The sequence below is a fragment of the Monodelphis domestica genome, chromosome 8, assembly GCF_027887165.1.
Source record: "Monodelphis domestica isolate mMonDom1 chromosome 8, mMonDom1.pri, whole genome shotgun sequence".
Classification (NCBI taxonomy): domain Eukaryota; kingdom Metazoa; phylum Chordata; class Mammalia; order Didelphimorphia; family Didelphidae; genus Monodelphis; species Monodelphis domestica.
In genome coordinates, this window is record NC_077234.1 from 166,225,771 (window position 1) to 166,243,943 (window position 18,173).

General features: G+C 36.4%; 1 protein-coding gene across 2 annotated transcripts in view; it reads left to right on the forward strand.

The window, feature by feature from the left end:
- PCCA (propionyl-CoA carboxylase subunit alpha) overlaps positions 1 to 18,173 on the forward strand; it is a 569,394-nt gene that overhangs the window by 469,418 nt on the left and 81,803 nt on the right. For both annotated transcript variants that reach the window (XM_007501342.3, XM_056807506.1), the window contains one exon: positions 8,498 to 8,551. In XM_007501342.3, coding sequence (XP_007501404.1) covers positions 8,498 to 8,551 — 54 coding nt within the window. The remainder of the gene's footprint in view (positions 1 to 8,497; positions 8,552 to 18,173) is intronic.

An 18,173-nucleotide genomic window follows, 5' to 3' on the forward strand; every position in this document is an offset into this window, starting at 1 on the left:
TGGCTGGGTCAAAGGGTAGATATTCTTTTGTCGCCCTTTGGGCATAGTTCCAAATTGCCCTCCAGAATGGTTGGATCAGTTCACAACTCCACCAGCAATGAATTAATGTCCCTACTTCGCCACATCCCCTCCAGCATTCGTTACTTTCCTTTGCTGTTATGTTAGCCAATCTGCTAGGTGTGAGGTGATACCTCAGAGTTGTTTTGATTTGCATCTCTCTGATTATAAGAGATGTAGAACACTTCTTCATGTGCTTGTTAATAGTTTTGATTTCTTTATCTGAGAACTGCCTATCCATTTCCCTTGCCCATTTATCAATTGGAGAATGGCTTGATTTTTTGTACAATTGATTTAGCTCATTATAAATATGAGTAATTAAACCTTTGTCAGAGGTTTCTATGAAGATTTTTTCCCAATTTGTTGTTTCCCTTCTGATTTTAGTTATATTGGTTTTGTTTGTACAAAAGCTTTTTAGTTTGATGTAGTCAAAATTATTTATTTTACATTTTGTGATTCTTTCTATATCTTGCTTGGTTTTAAAGCCTTTCCCCTCCCAAAGGTCTGACATGTATACTATTCTGTGTTTACCCAATTTACTTATGGTTTCCTTCTTTATGTTTAAGTCACTCACCCATTTTGAATTTATCTTGGTGTAGGGTGTGAGGTGTTGATCTATTCCTAGTCTTTCCCACACTGTCTTCCAATTTTCCCAGCAGTTTTTATCGAATAGTGGATTTTTGTCCCAAAAGCTGGGATCTTTGGGTTTATCGTATACTGTCTTGCTGAGGTCGCTTTCCCCCAGTCTATTCCACTGATCTTCCTTTCTGTTTCTTAGCCAGTACCAAATTGTTTTGATGACTGCTGCTTTGTAATATAGTTTTAGGTCAGGGACTGCAAGGCCCCCATCATATGTGTTTTTTTTCATTATTTCCCTGGATATCCTTGATCTTTTGTTCTTCCAAATGAACTTTGTTATGGTTTTTTCTAAATCAGTGAAGAAGTATTTTGGTAGTTCAATGGGTATGGCACTAAATAGATAAATAAGTTTGGGTAGGATGGTCATTTTTATTATATTGGCTCGTCCTATCCATGAGCAGTTAATGTTTTTCCATTTGTTCAAGTCTAGTTTTAGTTGTGTGGCGAGTGTTTTGTAGTTGTGTTCATATAGTTCCTGTGTTTGTCTTGGGAGATAGATTCCTAGGTATTTTATTTTGTCTAAGGTGATTTTGAATGGGATTTCTCTTTCTAGTTCTTGCTGCTGAGCTGTGTTGGAGATATATAGAAAAGCTGATGATTTATGTGGGTTTATTTTGTATCCTGCAACTTTGCTAAAGTTGTTGATTATTTCAATTAGCTTTTTGGTTGAATCTCTAGGATTCTTTAAGTAGACCATCATGTCATCCGCAAAGAGTGATAACTTAGTCTCCTCCTTGCCTATTTTGATGCCTTCAATTCCTTTATCTTCTCTAATTGCTACTGCTAGTGTTTCTAGTACAATGTCAAATAGTAGAGGTGATAATGGGCATCCTTGTTTCACTCCTGATCTTATTGGGAATGCATCTAGTTTATCCCCATTGCAGATGATATTAGCTGTTGGTTTTAGATATATACTGTTTATTATTTTTAGGAATGACCCTTCTATTCCTATGCTTTCTAGTGTTTTTAATAGGAATGGGTGTTGTATTTTATCAAAGGCTTTTTCTGCATCTATTGAGATAATCATGTGGTTCTTTTTGGTTTGCTTGTTGATGTGGTCAATTATGTGGATGGTTTTCCTAATGTTGAACCAGCCCTGCATCCCTGGTATAAATCCTACTTGATCATGGTGAATGATCCTTCTGATCACTTGCTGGAGTCTTTTTGCTAGTATCCTATTTAAGATTTTTGCATCTATATTCATTAGGGAGATTGGTCTATAGTTTTCTTTCTCTGTTTTTGACCTGCCTGGTTTTGGAATCAGTACCATGTTTGTGTCGTAAAAGGAGTTTGGTAGAACTCCCTCTTTGCTTATTATGTCAAATAGTTTGTATAGTATTGGGATTAACTGTTCTCTGAATGTTTGATAGAATTCACAGGTGAATCCATCAGGCCCTGGGGATTTTTTCTTAGGAAGTTCTTTGATGGCTTGATGGATTTCAATTTCTGATATGGGATTATTTAAGAATTCTATTTCCTCTTCTGTTAGTTTAGGCAGTTTGTATTTTTGTATATATTCATCCATTTCTCCTAAATTGGTGTATTTATTGCCATATAATTGGGCAAAGTAATTTCTAATGATTGCCTTAATTTCCTCCTCATTGGAGGTGCTGTCCCCCTTTTCATCTTTAATGCTGTGAATTTGCTTTTCTTCCTTCCTTTTTTTAATTAGATTGACCAGTACTTTGTCTATTTTGTTTGTTTTTTCAAAGTACCAGCTTCTTGTCTTATTTATTAAATCAATAGTTCTATCACTTTCGATTTTATTAATTTCTCCCTTAATTTTTAGGATTTCTAATTTGGTTTTCTGCTGGGGGTTTTTAATTTGATCGCTTTCGAGTTTTTTCAATTGCATTTCCAATTGATTGATCTCTGCTCTCCCTTGTTTGTTAATATAAGCTTTCAGGGATATGAATTTGCCTCTGATTACCGCTTTGGCTGCATCCCAAAAGGTTTGAAAGGATGTTTCGCCATTGTCATTTTCCTTGATGAAATTATTAATTGTTTCTATGATTTCTTCTTTAACTAAACGGTTTTGGAGTATCATATTGTTTAATTTCCAATTGGTTTTAGATTTGGTTTTCCATGTACCATTACTAATCATTATTTTTATTGCCTTGTGATCTGAGAAGGCTGCATTCATTATTTCTGCTTTTTTGCATTTGTGTGCTATGTTTCTGTGACCTAATGTATGGTCAATTTTTGTGAATGTGCCATGTGGTGCTGAGAAGAAGGTGTATTCCTTTTTATCCCTATTTATTTTTCTCCATATGTCTATTAATTCTAATTTTTCTAAGATTTCATTCACTTCTTTTACCTCTTTCTTATTTATTTTTTGATTTGATTTATCTAAATTTTATAATGGTTGGTTTAAGTCTCCCACTAGTATGGTTTTATTGTCTATTTCTTCCTTCAATTCTCCTAGTTTCTCCATTAGAAATTTGGGTGCTATATTATTTGGTGCATACATGTTGATTAATGATATTTCCTCATTGTCTAGAGTCCCTTTTAACAAAATATAATTACCTTCCCTATCCCTTTTGATCAGGTCTATTTTTGCATTGGCTTTATCAGATATCATGATTACCACTCCTGCCTTCTTTCTATCAGTTGAGGCCCAGAAGGTCTTACTCCATCCTTTAATTCTGACCTTGTGGGTGTCAACCCGCCTCATGTGTGTTTCTTGAAGACAACATATGGTAGGGTTTTGGATTCTAATCCATTCAGCTATTCGTCTACGTTTTATGGGTGAGTTCATCCCATTCACGTTCAAAGTTATGATTGTCATTTGTGGACTCCCTGGCATTTTGATTGCCTTCCCTAATTCTAACCTTTTCTTCTTCGGCTCTACCTTTTAGTCCAGTGATTTACTTTGAATCAGTCCCCTTGTCCCCTCCCTTGATGTTTCCCTTTTTAGTCCCTCCCTTTTTCTTCCCTCCCCCTCCCCCCTCTCTTTCCCTCCCTTTTTGTTCTCCCTCTCCCCCTCCCCCCTCTCTTTCCCTCCCTTTTTGTTCTCCCTCTCCCCCTCCCCCCCTCGGTTTTCCCTTCTCCTTACCCTTGTTGGGTAAGATAGAATTCAAGATCCCAATGGATCTGGATGTTTTTCCCTCTCAGAGCTGATTTCCCTGAGATTGAGGTTTAAGTAACCCCCCCCCCTCTCTTCCTCTCCTTCTTATAGGAGTTTTCTTCCCCTCCCCTTCCCATGTGAATCTTTGTGTGAGAATGATTATTCTATTTGGTCTTTCTTTACCCCCTATTTATACATTACATTTTCCCCACATGTTAGTATACATAGGTTGATATAAATGTAGTCCTTATAGAAGAGAGTTTGAGTAAAAGAAGAAGATAACATTTTCCCCTTTCCTTAATATTTACCTTTTCAGGTATTCCTTGCTCTTTGATTTTCGGTATCAAACTTTCCACAGAGCTCTGGTCTTTTCTTTGCAAAAAGTTGGAAGTCTTCTATTTTGTTGAATGCCCATACTTTCCCTTGGAAGTATATAGTCAGTTTTGCTGGGTAGCTGATTCTTGGTTGGAGACCCAGCTCTCTTGCCTTTCTGAAGATCATGTTCCATGCCTTACGATCATTCAGAGTAGAACTTGCAAGGTCTTGTGTGACCCTGATTGGCATTCCTTTATATCTAAATTGTCTTTTTCTGGCTTCCTGTAGGATTTTTTCTTTTGTTTGATAGCTTTGGAATTTGGCAATTACATTCCTGGGAGTTGTCTTTTGGGGGTTTAGTGTAGAAGGTGTTCTGTGAGCTCTGTCAGTGGCTGTATTGCCCCCTTGTTCTAGAATCTCTGGGCAATTTTCTTTGATTATATCTTGTATCACCATGTCCAGTTTGGTGTTTATTTCTGGCTTTTCTGGGAGTCCAATTATTCTTAAATTTTCTCTTCTCCCTCTATTTTCCAGATCTATCACCTTGTCGGTGAGATATTTTATGTTCTCTTCTAATTTCTTGGTGTTTTGGCTTTGCTTTATTAGTTCTTGCTTTAAAGCCTGGTTTTCTTTTACAGTTTGGTCAAACTGGTTTTGTAGATGCGTGAATTTCTTTTGCATTATTTCCCACTTTTCCTCCCAGAGGGCTTCCATCTTTTTGGTCATTTCTGATTCAAATTCTTCATGGGTTTGTGGAGAGTTTCTATTTCCTTTGGAAGATTTTGGAGAATTTTCTTGTATATCTTCTTCTATCTGCTCTGTATTTTGTATTTTGGCTCCATAGAATGTGTCCAAAGTCGCCCCTTTCTTCTTATTTTTCTTGGTATTTTGGGGCTTCTGTGCTTCTGTGGAGTTTGCTGCCATCTCTGAATGTGGAGGATTAGCTTTTCTTATCTCTGTCTGGTGATTAGAGGCTTTAGTCCGGGGCAGATTGTCCCTTCTATGAGCTTTCCCTGGGTTAAACTGAATATGCCTCACTGGAACTGGAATGGAAGGGTCGGACCACGAGGCCACACTCCCCCCCCCCCCCCCCCCCCCCCCCCCCCCCCCCCCGGCTCGCTTTCCGGAAGTTGCCTTCAGAATCGCTGGCCGAGAGGCTGTTTCATTGGCCTGCGGGGGGATGGGCTGCAGCTAACCCAAGCACTGAGGGCAGGGACTTTCACTGAGACTTGGATAGCAGGATCCAGCCTGTGAGGCTGTCTTGCCCGCCCTGAGGGTTGCTGTTGTTTCGACCTGCTCTCTGCAGCGGAAGCCCCAGGCAGTAACTTTCACCCGGACTTGGGTAGAAGGCCCTGAGGGTTGTTCCGAGGACCCTGCTCTCTGAGCCCGGCCGGGCTGCCGCTTCCGGGAGCCTTGGACTCTGCGCTCCTACCCCTGAGGTCCGAGTGATCTCGGGTTCTGGCTTTTGAGGGGAGCCGTACCTTTTGAACCGGGTCCAGGTCCAGGAGGAGGGTTCCCAGGGTCTGTGCTGTTGATCGTTTTGAATTTCGGCGCCTTAGGAGCTTATAGTTTGAGATCGGTCGGGAAGGGTTTTCCGGAGATCTGAGCTTTAGCTTTCTCTAAGCCGCCATCTTGAAGGAGAATCCTTCTCTTAATTCTTAACATCCATCATTTCTTTTTTTTAACCCTTGCCTTCCACCTTAGAATCAATAGTATGTGTTGGTTCTAAGACAGAAGAGTGGTTAGGGCTATGCAGTGGGGGTCAAGTGATTTGCCCAGGGTCACACAGCTAGGAAGTGTCTGAGACCAGATATTACCCCAGGACCTTCTGTCTCTGAGCCTGGCTCACAATCCACTGAGCCACACAGCTGCCCCTCCATCATTTCTTATAATCCAATATTATACCATTTTATTTGTATACCACAATTTGTTTATCTATTCCCCAACTGATGGATTTCCAGAATGGTTAAATCAATTCACACCTACATCAATAGTATATTCATATACCTGTATTTCTGCAGTCCCTCCAATAATGACTCTTACCATCTTTTGTCATTTGACAGCACTATGCAGATTAATCAATCAAAAATCATTTTATTTGGTGGTTACTGTATACCAGGTACTGTGCTTGGCCGTGGAGGGACAAAAACAAAATTGAAAGGCCCTGACCCCAAAAAGCTTACTTCAGGTAGAGAGATATAACATGCATGTAGATAGCTAGATATTAAAATAAATGCAAGATAATTTGGGGGATACTGGCAGCTTTGGGAATCAAAAAAGTTTCATGTAGATATCGGTATTTGAGCTGAACTTTAAAAGACGTTCAGAATTATAAAAGGTGAAGGCAAAGAGGAAATACCTGCCAGAGATAGAGGGGCAATCTGTGGAAACACTTGGTTATAGGAGTTGAAGTGTTTTCTCTGAGCAAAAGAAAGATCAGTTTGGATAGGCCACAAATTATTTGAAAGGGAATAAAGTATAATCAACTTTGAAATGTAGATTTGAGCCAGGTTGTAATAGATTTAAATGCCAAATTAGAGAAGTTTGTATTTGATCCTAGAGGCAATAGGGAACCACTAGAGTTTATTTTTCAGGTGAGTGATTTGCTTTAGGAGTATTTCTTCAACTTTTGCTTTAGAAATATTACTTTGACAACTATGTGAATGTTGGTTGAGGGGAGAAGCTAGATGCAAAGAAATTAATGAATATGCTTATGCGAGTCTAGGCAATTCCTGATGAAGGGCTGAAATGGTGGGGGGGGGGTGGAAAGGTGGAATAAGGTATAAGTGGAGAGAAGGGGATGGATGCTAAAAATTATCTGGGATAGAAACAATAAGACATATTTGTATACTCCCAGTTAGTCAGGACCACAGCCCCATTGTTAACCATCAGTCTTCACCCTCACCCTACATATTCCCAGATTTCCCCACTATATTCTCCTCTTTCCACTTACATAGCCATCACCTTGTTTCAGACCCCTTTCAACTCTTGCCAGGACTACTACAGTACCCTTCTAACTAAACTCTGTTTTGATTCTCCTCTCTCCAGACTCTTTTCTACTTCAATGACAAAGTGATTTTCATAAAGTGCAGGTCTGAGCAATTAACTTGATAATCAAATTTTAGTTTCTCTCTTTGATATTCATGTTCTTCATAACCTGGTTCATTTCTACTTTTCTTCTATCATAGAAACCGCCAGAGTATAATCCAATTACACTGTCCTGTTTGCTGTTCATTAATCGCAATGCTCAGTATTCCCTCTCTGTGCTTGTGTATATAGTCTGTCCCCATTCCAGGAATGTTCTGGTCCCTTACCCTTACCCCTTGGCTCTCCCTACTTCTTTCAAGACAGCCCAAGTCTGGTTTTCTGAAGGAAACCTTTATTATTTATTTCTTTGCCATTCACCGATGTCTGTCTCTGCCAGTCTATCTTCCATTTATTCTGTCTATTTCTTTATGTATCTACTCATGTTGTCTCCCAACTGACTTGTGCTCTTCTTGAAGGCAAAGACTATTTTTGACTTTTTTATGCCCCAGCATTTAGCACATAATTGGAATATGTTTAAACAATTAATAAATGTTTGTTGTCTGATTATGGGACATTAAGGTGAAGATTTCCAAATGGCAGTTACTGATGCAAGAGCTTAGAAGAGAGATGAGGTTTGTTTGTATAGATTTTGGAGTCACCTGCATAGAGATGATCATTAAATCCATAGGAAATAATCATTATCATAGCTAGAATTTATAGAATGTATTAAGGGTTAGGAAGTGACTTGAATCCAGTATATCATCTGATCCTCTCAATAACATTGTGAGGTAGGTGATATATTATTATATATAATTTTAAAATGAAGCAACTGAGACTAAGAAGGGATAAGTGATTTGTAAAGAGCCACAGCTAGTGGATGTCTGAGGCTGTAATCAAACTGATATCTTTCAGATTCTAAGTCCTGTGCTCCGTGTACTACACCTACCTAGAGCCTTATGCAATACCATTCATCTTTCATCCAGGATCATATTTGGAATATTGGAATTAAACAATGTATCACTTAGAACTATACCTCTTGGCATCATTTCTAGACTCAGAGCTAAGCAAAGAATAATTTTCAGGAGTTGATTAGTATCAAAGTAGTATCAATTCAAGAGATGAGATTGACTAGGTATCCAAGGTAGCTATTTAGTAGTCCAAATTATAATATTTTAAATAATATTGTTTCTAGGCTAAAGTCCAAGAATAAGTGGACAATTAACTTCTTAAAAATAATTAATAATGTTTTCACACAAAACCAGTTTTATTTTAATTGATTTCTCTTTCCTTTTCTGTCCTGGACATTAAAGAAAAATGTTTTATTTTCATTATTTTGATTGGATCATATACTGAGAGAGACTGCTGATTCACTATTCTATTTCTCTTTTTCAGTGTCTTTCTCGAGAAGCAGGTGGACACATGAGCATTCAGTTTCTGGGTACGGTGGTAAGTATGAAAGGATTACTTCTATATACATATATATTTTAAATATAAAAGATAAAAACAAGTTCTGGTAGGATTTTATATATATATATATAAATATATATATATATATATACATATATATATATATGGTTGTATAAATAAAATTAAGCCCAGCTTCACCTTGCTTTCTTTTTATCTTTCTTCTATGCTAGTGCATAAAGTATACACTTGTGAAAGAAATTGCATTGCTATGATTATTTTAGCTATTTCTTATCAGGTCAAAATAGATTTCAAAATTGTTGTGTTCAGAATGTTCATTAATTCCTCATATCTGGAGTCTTTTCTTTCTCTCTCATCAAACATCAGAATTGGGGATGTGGGGGAGAAAGGGGGGGGGAAAGAGAGAGAGAGAGAGAGAGAGAGAGAGAGAGAGAGAGAGAGAGAGAGAGAGAGAGAGAGAGAGAGGAGAGAGAGAGGAGAGATAGATCACAGCTCACATACACATGAGGGAGAGAGAATCTATTTATATAATATTAATATTAAGACAAAGTATTCAGATGCTAGTTTTACTAGGTTTTTAAAAATCTGTTTTTCTCCATGTATTCCCTCTCTGAATTTGAAGAAAATCATTTAGCACACATCTTAATTTTGGAGAAAATACCTAATGAGGGAAGAAAGGTTAGGACTGATTTGGACTTTGAACTTGATTCCTCTTTAATAAGTCAACTGCTACAAATTCCTTTTGTACATCACTAATAGGACAAGAAACATCCAACTTTCTCAAGCAATCTTGGTTACCTTATTAAGGCCAGAAACCCAATATATTATTTTTTTATCCTTTACCTTCCATCTTTGAATCAAAACTAAGTATCATTTCCAAAGAAGTATGGTAAGAACTGAGCAATTGAGGTTAAGTGACTTGCCCAGGTCACACAGCTAGGAAGTGTCCGATACCAGATTTGAATCCAGGTCTTCCAGTCTCCCAGCCTGGCTCCTTATCCACTGAGCCACTTAACTGCCCCTAAAACATATATACATATATATGTGTGTGTGTGTGTATATGTTTTTAACTTAATTTTTTTTTTCGTTTACATGTAGGAACAGTTGGGGATTAAGTACAGGAGGTGATCTGTGGATTCTTTCCCTCTTTTTTTAATTACCTTTTGATGATTCTCTTGAGTTCTGTGCTTGGATATCAAATTTTCTGTTCAGGTCTGGTCTTTTCTTTACGAATTCTTGCAATTCTTCTATTTTGTTGAATGACCATACTTTCCCCTGTAAGAATATAGTCAGTTTTTCTGGGTAGTTGATTCTTGGTTGTAGACCTAGTTCCCTTGCTTTCCAGAATATCATATTACGTGCCTTTTTTTTTCAGTGTGGATGCAGCCAGATCTTGCGTTATCCTCACTGTGGTTCTGTGGTATCTGAATGACTTCTTCTTGGCAGCTTGTAATATCTTTTCTTTGGTCTGATAGTTCTTGAATTTTCCTATAACATTCCTGGGTGTTGTCAGTTGGGGATTAAGTACAGGAGGTGATCTGTGGATTCTTTCAATTTCCACTTTTCCCTCTTGTTCTAGGATATTGGGACAGTTTTCTTTAATAATTTCCTGTAATATAATGTTCAGGCTTTTTCTTTTGTCATGGTCTTCTGGTAGACCAATGATTCTTAAATTGTCTCTCCTTGAACGATTTTCTAAATCCTCTCTTTTGTGAATGAGATGCTTCATATTTTCCTCAATTTTTTCATTCTTTTGGTTTTGTTTTATAGTGTCCTGCTGCCTTGGGAGGTCACTTGATTCTAGTTGTTGTATTCTGGTTCTTAAAGACTGTATTTCATCCTTCACTTTTTGGTTGTCCTTTTCCTTTTGGTCTGATTTTCTTTGGAGGTCATCTTTCATCCTCTTTACCTTGTCTTTCATCTCCTTTTTCTCATCTTTCATCTTCTTCACTTCATCTTTCATCTGCTTTGCTTCATCTTTCATCTCCTTTGCTTCATTTTCCAGCTGGTTGATTTTGGCTTTCAAGACACTATTTTCTTGTTTTAGTTCAAGTGCCTCTGTTTCCAGATGACTTATCTTAGTTTTTAAGTTCTTTTCCCAATTGTCTTCAGCCTCTCTTAGTTGTGTTTTTGAATTGCATTTTGAGTTCTTCCAAAGCCTGTATCCAATTCGCTGGGATTTCTGATTTTCCCTTTGCTGATCCCTCCCTCTCTGTTTCGTTCGCTCTTTGCTCATTACCTGTGCAGAAGCTGTCTATTGTAATTTCTTTCTTCTTTTTCTGTTGTTTGCTCAAGTTTACCCCTTCTTTGCTCCCCGTATTTGTCTGTGCTCTTGCTCCGCTCATTTTTTTTTGGTTTTGGGGCTGTCAGTCTCCCTTCTTGGAGCTTTGTCAGATCTCTTGGTACAGTCTCTAGGGGAGGAATGTTAGCTTCCCTGTCCTCTGGAGGCTTTTGATCAGATTAAGTTCAACTGGGTTGGGCTGTATGTGCTCTCAGGCAGAAGACTCCTGGAAGGCTGGGCTGCCCAGGCTCTCTCCAGTTCTCTCCAGCTGCTTCTCCCTCTGTACCTCTTAATGACAGATAGTTTATCCCCTTTTCTCTCTTCATTTCTCTTCTTCCTATGTGTTTCTCTTTCCTATCCCTTGATTTGAGAGCTGGGCAGTGATATCAGTTCACCCTATTCTTTCCTTCCTTTTTTTTTCTACATATACGCCTTTTCATTGTTCTAATAGTGATAAAGTAGTTAAATATTTAGGTATGTTTAAGTTTAAGTTTAAATACCTTATGTATTTTAATCATCATAGATATCTTAAATATTTCAATTATCTTCTTTCTAAGCATGGATGTTATAAGTATTTTAAGTACTTTAGGTATCTTACATACTTTAAGTACCTTAAATATCTCAAGTATCATAGATACATTATTTCATTTACCTTCCCATGTATGAATGCACTCAATTCAACCTTATTGAAACCCATAAGGTTTCATTTTACCTTTTTATACTTCTCTTGAATATCAGATTTGTTCATCAGATTTTTTCAGCTCTAGTTTTTTATTAGAAAGGTCTGAAATTCCTCTGTTTCATTGAACATCAAATTTTTTTTGCCCTATAGGATTGTGCTTAGTTTTGCTGGTTATGTAATTCTTAGTTGTATTCCTAGTTCCTTTGTCTTTGAGAATATCATATTTCATTTGTTCTAGCTGTTTAATGTAGAAGCTGCTTTGTCCTGTGTAATCTTTACTGTGACTCCACAATATTTGAATTGTTTCTTTCTGGATACTTGTAATACTTTTTACTTGGTCTGGGAGTTCTGGAATTTTGCTAGTGTAGTCCTGAGGTATTATATTTTGGAGTATGTTTCTGGAGTTGATTGTTAGATTCTCTCAATTTCAATTTCTCCCTCTTATTTGAGAATATCAGGGCAGTTTTCCTTGATGATTTTTTTTACTGTATCATCCTGTCTATTTTTCTGATATGGCATTCAAGTATTCTCATGATTCTTATTATATCTCTCCACAATCTATTTTCTAGTCAAGTATTTTAGATTTTCTTCTATATTTTTCATTCTTTTGATTCCATCTTATTTCTTGATGTTTTATCAATTTGTTAGCTTCTATTTGCCCAATTCTAATTTTTAGGAAATCATTTTCTTTCTTGAGTTTTTGTGTTTCCTTTTCCATTTGGTCAATCCTACTTCTTAAAGAGCTATTTTCTTCACTTTTTTTTTAACCTCCATTTCCACAAGGTCCATTCTGTTCCTTAGGAAGTTACAGACAATCAAGGAAAATCACTTAATACCATTAATAAAATTAGATAGTCAATCAGAAATTCTAGAGATGCTCAACAATCAAGTGGAGAGATCAGAGATGTACTAGAAACATAATTCAGATTTAATATTAGACTAATCATTTTTCAGAGTTTGTTGGGGAGTTTTCTAAGGGTTTCAGCTGGTAAATAAAGTCACTGAGGCATGATATTCTAAAGCATATTGTACAGGCCTTTCCTTATGAATGATTCATGTACTGGCTTAGGAGAATAAGTTTCAGAGCATGGGAGTAAGAGATTTCTCAATACAGCTTTGTGGGCACAGGTTTTGCGAGGTATTATATACCTAAGCAAAAGTTAACCCATGGTGGTCTTTTGGGTTTGGTTTTGTGAGTCTGATTTTTTGGTGATATTTTGGGGAAATAAGGATGTTGATGAGAGAAATCATACAGAGATAGGCTGAGTGGGTGATTCCATTCTGCAAAGGAGCCACTTTGTGATCCCTTGGCTTCCACGTGTGACTTTGTCAAGACATTGTGGCCTGCTGGCTCTCAGCACCTGGAAAACTGAAAACTAGTTCTCTTTTCTAATCCATTTCTGAGATGTGCCATTTTAGCTACAGTGTAATGGTTAGAATATGAGAGTAGAAAAATAAAGATCTGGACTTGAATCTTGCCTCTGGCATTATTGTGTCATTTTATAACCATGGGCAAATGGCATAAGCATGTGGATCTTTTTCATCTATAAAATAAATACATCACAGATTCATAAATTTCTCAAAGAAAAGTATTTATCTTTAGTGTACATTTGACCTTTGTATTCTATTGTGATTATGTCTCTTGAGATATGATACACTAATAGGTTTTCCTGATTATCTTCTTCCTTAGGTAGTTCCATTGTCTACCCACCCACTCAGCCCTCTCAATCCACTGAACCTCCTAGTTGTCCCCTTTAACAGTTTTATATCAACACTGTCTATTGTATTTTATATGTCTTGTTACTCTTTATTTTAGACTGAATTTTTATTGTTAATAGTCAATGTGATTATTGTCCTTTTGGCTTGTTTTTTGTGGCTTAATATAAAAGTCTTCTGATTTTTTTTGAACTCTTCATTTTTTTAAACCTTCACATTATAGTACTTTATATACTATATTCATATACCACAGTTCATTCAATTGTCTCCCAGTTGTTAGGATTATAATACAACTGTAAATATTTTATACATATTTTTGTTATCATTCATTTCTTTGAGAATAAACCAAGTAATGAGATTGTTCATTCAAAATGTTTGAATGGTTGGATAACTTTAGATATTGTAATTTCAGTGAATTTACTCAGCACAGCTTTGCTGTTTTTCCCTAGCAGAGTTGGGTCATTTGGAAATAAGACTGGAGGAGTGAAATGGTAAAAACTTAGATTGAAGATTGACAGTGGTAGGAAAAAGCATTTGGGAACAGAGGGAAAGGGAGCTTAAAGTTTTAAATCAATGTCTAAAAGTTCAAGAATGGGTAGGAACAAAAGTGGGATTAGAACAAATTGGTGGATTGAGAAAAGGGGAGAAATTTAAAGAGAAAGAATAAAAATGATAGAAACAAAAGAGTAGGAGAAATGGAAAGGAAAGTAAATGGTGATTAGAGGAGAGAATTTCAGTTCCAAGATACTGAAGATAGAGCAACTTTAAATTATGTTAAAATCTAAAGTGTCAACTCCTCTGTGAATATTTAAAGCAGTGGAGATAAAATCAGTTGTTGTACAATTTAAGGAACTCTGATGAAAGGACATTAAAAGAATCACCAGTATGGATGGAAAAGACTACAAAGATAAAAGTCAGGGGAGAAGAAGGAAGAAAGCTTAGATATCATGTTAAAATGACATAGAAAAAATGTAAAGTACTAGAAGTCAATAGATGACAGTGACTAAGATTGCTACATGATTAATAAGTAAAAAGTTCGTCTTTGAAGGCCAAAATGTTATTAAGTAATGTCTTTTAGCAGCAGAGGAGAGTAAGGATCATGCCAGTACGGTAGAATGGTAAATGAGGAAAAGATTGGCCAGCAACATAGGAGACTTAGAGAATATTATTAGAAAGCTAGGTTTCTATTAATATAAGGAAATGGAAAAATGTAAGGTGAAGGGATATAAAAAATGAAAGAAGATTTTATTCATTCAACATAGCATAGTTAAAGGAGTAGAGAGGATGGGATAGAAATAGTCAACAGGTAAGTATGAGAGGCAAAAGTTGATATATAGAGGGGATGAAGCTGAATTTTAGGGTGATGCCTTTTGGAACAAAGGACATTTACAAGTCATCAAGAAGAAGCTGTTAAGAGTACTAAATCAGACAGTCCACAAGCATTTACCAAGCACTAATATTAGATTACATGTTGTACTAAATGCTAGAGATACAAAGAAAGAAGAAAAATAAAACAGTCCTGGTTTTCAACATGCAATGAACAGATAGATAGACAGGCAGATAGATAGATAGATAGATAGATAGATAGATAGATAGATAGATAGATAGATAGATAGATAGATAGATAGATAAGAATACATGTGTATATATGAACACACACACACATGAAATAAATGGTAGAAAGCACTAACTAGCATCAGGAAAGATAAGGATAGGCTTCTTGTCGAAAAAAATTAGATGGCACTAGAATGTAGCCAAGGAAGACAGGAAATGGAGATCATGAGGAAAAGAATTGCAAGCACAACAGCCAGCCAGTGAAAATGCCCAAGTTCTGAAGACAGGGTGTCACCACAGCTATATGGTACAGTGGATAGAGCAGTTGTCCTGGAGTCCTCTAGCCTCCTGGAATCCTGATTTAAACTTTTGCCTCAGATGCTTCTTAGCTGTGAGACTCAGGGAAAGCCACTTAAACCTCTTCCTGGCTCAGTTTCCTCATCTGTAAAATAAGGGTGATAATAATAGTATATGCCTTCCAGGGTTGTTGTAAGGATCAACTGTCATATTAGTAAAATATTTTGCAAAGCTCAAAGTACTATGTAAATACTAACAATGGTGATAATGATATAAGAAGCAGTGAAATAGCCAGTTAGTCAAACAGTAAACATTTATTAAATACCTCCTATGTGCCAAGGGCACAAAGAGACAAAAAATACTTCCTATTCTTAAGGCACTCACAGGTTTAATGGGGGAAACAATATGCAAAGAACAATATACCAACAAGCTCTGTATGAGATAATTTATAAATAATCAGTAGGAAGAGGACATTCAAAATGAGGAGGATTAGAAGAGGCTTCCTATAGAGGTGGGGTTTTTTATGTGTTAATTCTTTTTAAAATTAATTTAGTCAATTTAGGACATTATTCCTTGGTTACAATAATCATATTATTACCCTCCATCCTCTCCCTCCACCCTTCCTGGAGCTGATGTGCAATTTCATTGGGTATTACTTGTGTCCTTGAACAGAACCCATTTCCATGTTGCTGATGTTTGCATTAAGATGTTCATTTAGAGTCTGTATCCCCAATCATATTCCCTCGACTCATGTAATCAAGCTGTTGTTTTTCTTTGGTGTTTTTACTCCCACAATTTTTCCTCTGAATGTGGATAGTTTTCCTTCTCTTAGATCCCTCTGAGTTGTTCAGGATCACTGCAATGCCACCAATGGGGGAGTCCATTACACTCAATTGTACCACAGTGTATCAGTCTCTGTGTACAATGTTCTCATGGTTCTGCTCCTTTCGCTCTGCATCACTTCCTGGAGGTTGTTCCAGTCCCCATGGAATTCCTCCACTTTATTATTCATTTGAGCACAATAGTCCAATAGTCACCAACATATACCACAATTTGTTCAGCCATTCCCCAATTGAAGGGCATCCCCTCATTTTTCCAATTTTTTGCCACCACAAAGAGTGCAGCTATGAATATCCTTGTACAAGTCTTTTTCCTTGCTATGGATGAATCAAAGGGCAGACAGTTTTTCAGTGCCTTTTGGGCATACTTCCAAATTGCCCTCCAGAATGGTTGGATCAATTCACAACTCCACCAGCAATGAATTAATGTCCCAAGTTTGCCACATCCCCTCCAGCATTTATTACTTTCCATTGCTGTCATGTTAACCAATCTGCTAGGTGTGAGGTGATACCTCAGAGTTGTTTTGATTTGCATCTCTCTGATTATAAGAGATTTAGAACAATTTTTCATGTGCTTATTAATAATTTTGATTTCATTATCTTAAATTGCCTATTCATGTCTCTTAACCATTTGTCAATTGGGGAATGACTTGATTTTTTTGTATAATTGATTTAGTTCTTTATAAATTTGAGTAATTAGACCTTTGTCAGAGGTTTTTGTTATGAACATTGTTTCCCAATTTGTTACTTCCCTTCTAATTTTGGTTGCATTGGTTTTGTTGGTACAAAAACTTTTTAACTTGATATAATCAAAATTATTGACTTTACATTTTGTGATTTTTTTCTAGCTCTTCCTTGGTTTTAGTCTTTCCTTTCCGAAACATCTGACTTGTGTACTATTCTGTGTTCACCTAGTTTAGTGGATTTTGGTCCCAAAAGTTGGGATCTTTGAATTTATTATAGACTGTCTTGCTGAGGTCACTTACCCCAAGTCTATTCTACTGATCCTCCTTTCTGTCTCATAGCCAGTACCAAATTGTTTTGATAACCACTGCTTTATAGTACAGTTTGAGATCTGGGACTGCAAGACCACCTTCCTTCACATTTTTTTTTCATTATTTCCCTTGATATCCTTGATCTTTTGTTCTTACAAATGAACTTTGTTATGGTTTTTTCTACTTCATTAAAATTTTTTTTGGTAGTTCAATGGGTATGGCACTAAATAAGTAAATTAATTTTGATAGGGTTGTCATTTTTATTATGTTTGCTCATGGGTAGAGCAGTTAATGTTTTTCCAATTGTTTAGATCTAGTTTTAATTGTGTGGAAAGTGTTTTTTAGTTGTGTTCATATAGTTCCTGTGTTTGTCTCAGCAGATAGATTCCTAAGTATTTTATATTGCCTAGGGTTATTCTAAATGGAATTTCTCTTTTTAATTCTTGCTGCTGAGATGTGTTGTAGATATGTAGAAATCCTGATGACTTAACATGGGTTTATTTTGTATCCTGCAACTTTGCTAAAGTTGTTGATTATTTTGACTAGCTTTTTGCTTGATTCTCTCGGGTTCTTTAAGTAGACCATCATATCATCTGCAAAGAGTGATAGCTTGGTCTCCTCATTGCCCATTTTAATACCATCAATTTCTTTTTGTTCTCTAATTGCTACAGCTAGTGTTTCTAGTACAATGTTTACTAATAGAGGTGATAATCGGCATCTTTGTTTCATGCCTGATCTTATTGGGAAGACTTCTAGTTTGTCCCCATTGCAGATGATGTTGGCTGATGGTTTTAGATATATACTGTTTATTATTTTTAGGAAAGGACCTTCTTCTATTCCTATGCTTTCTAGTGTTTTCAATAGGAATGAGTGTTGTATTTTATCAAAGGCTTTTTCTGCCTCTATTGAGGTAATCATGTGATTTTGTTGGTTTCCTTGTTAATATGGTCAATTATATGGATGGTTTTTCTAATATTGAACCATCCTTGCATTCCTGGTATGAATCCTACCTGGTCATAGTGAATAACCCTTGTGATCACTTTCTGGAGTCTTTTTGCTAGTATCCTATTTAAGATTTTTTCATCTATATTCATTAAGGAGATTAGTCTATAGTTTTCTTTCTCTGTTTTTGACCTGCCTGGCTTTGGAATCAGTATCATATTTATGTACAAGGAATTTGGTAGAGCTCCTTCTTTGCTTATTCTGTCAATGTTTGTATAATATTATTAGCATAATATTATATGTATAATGTATAATATTATAATATTAGTTGTTCTTG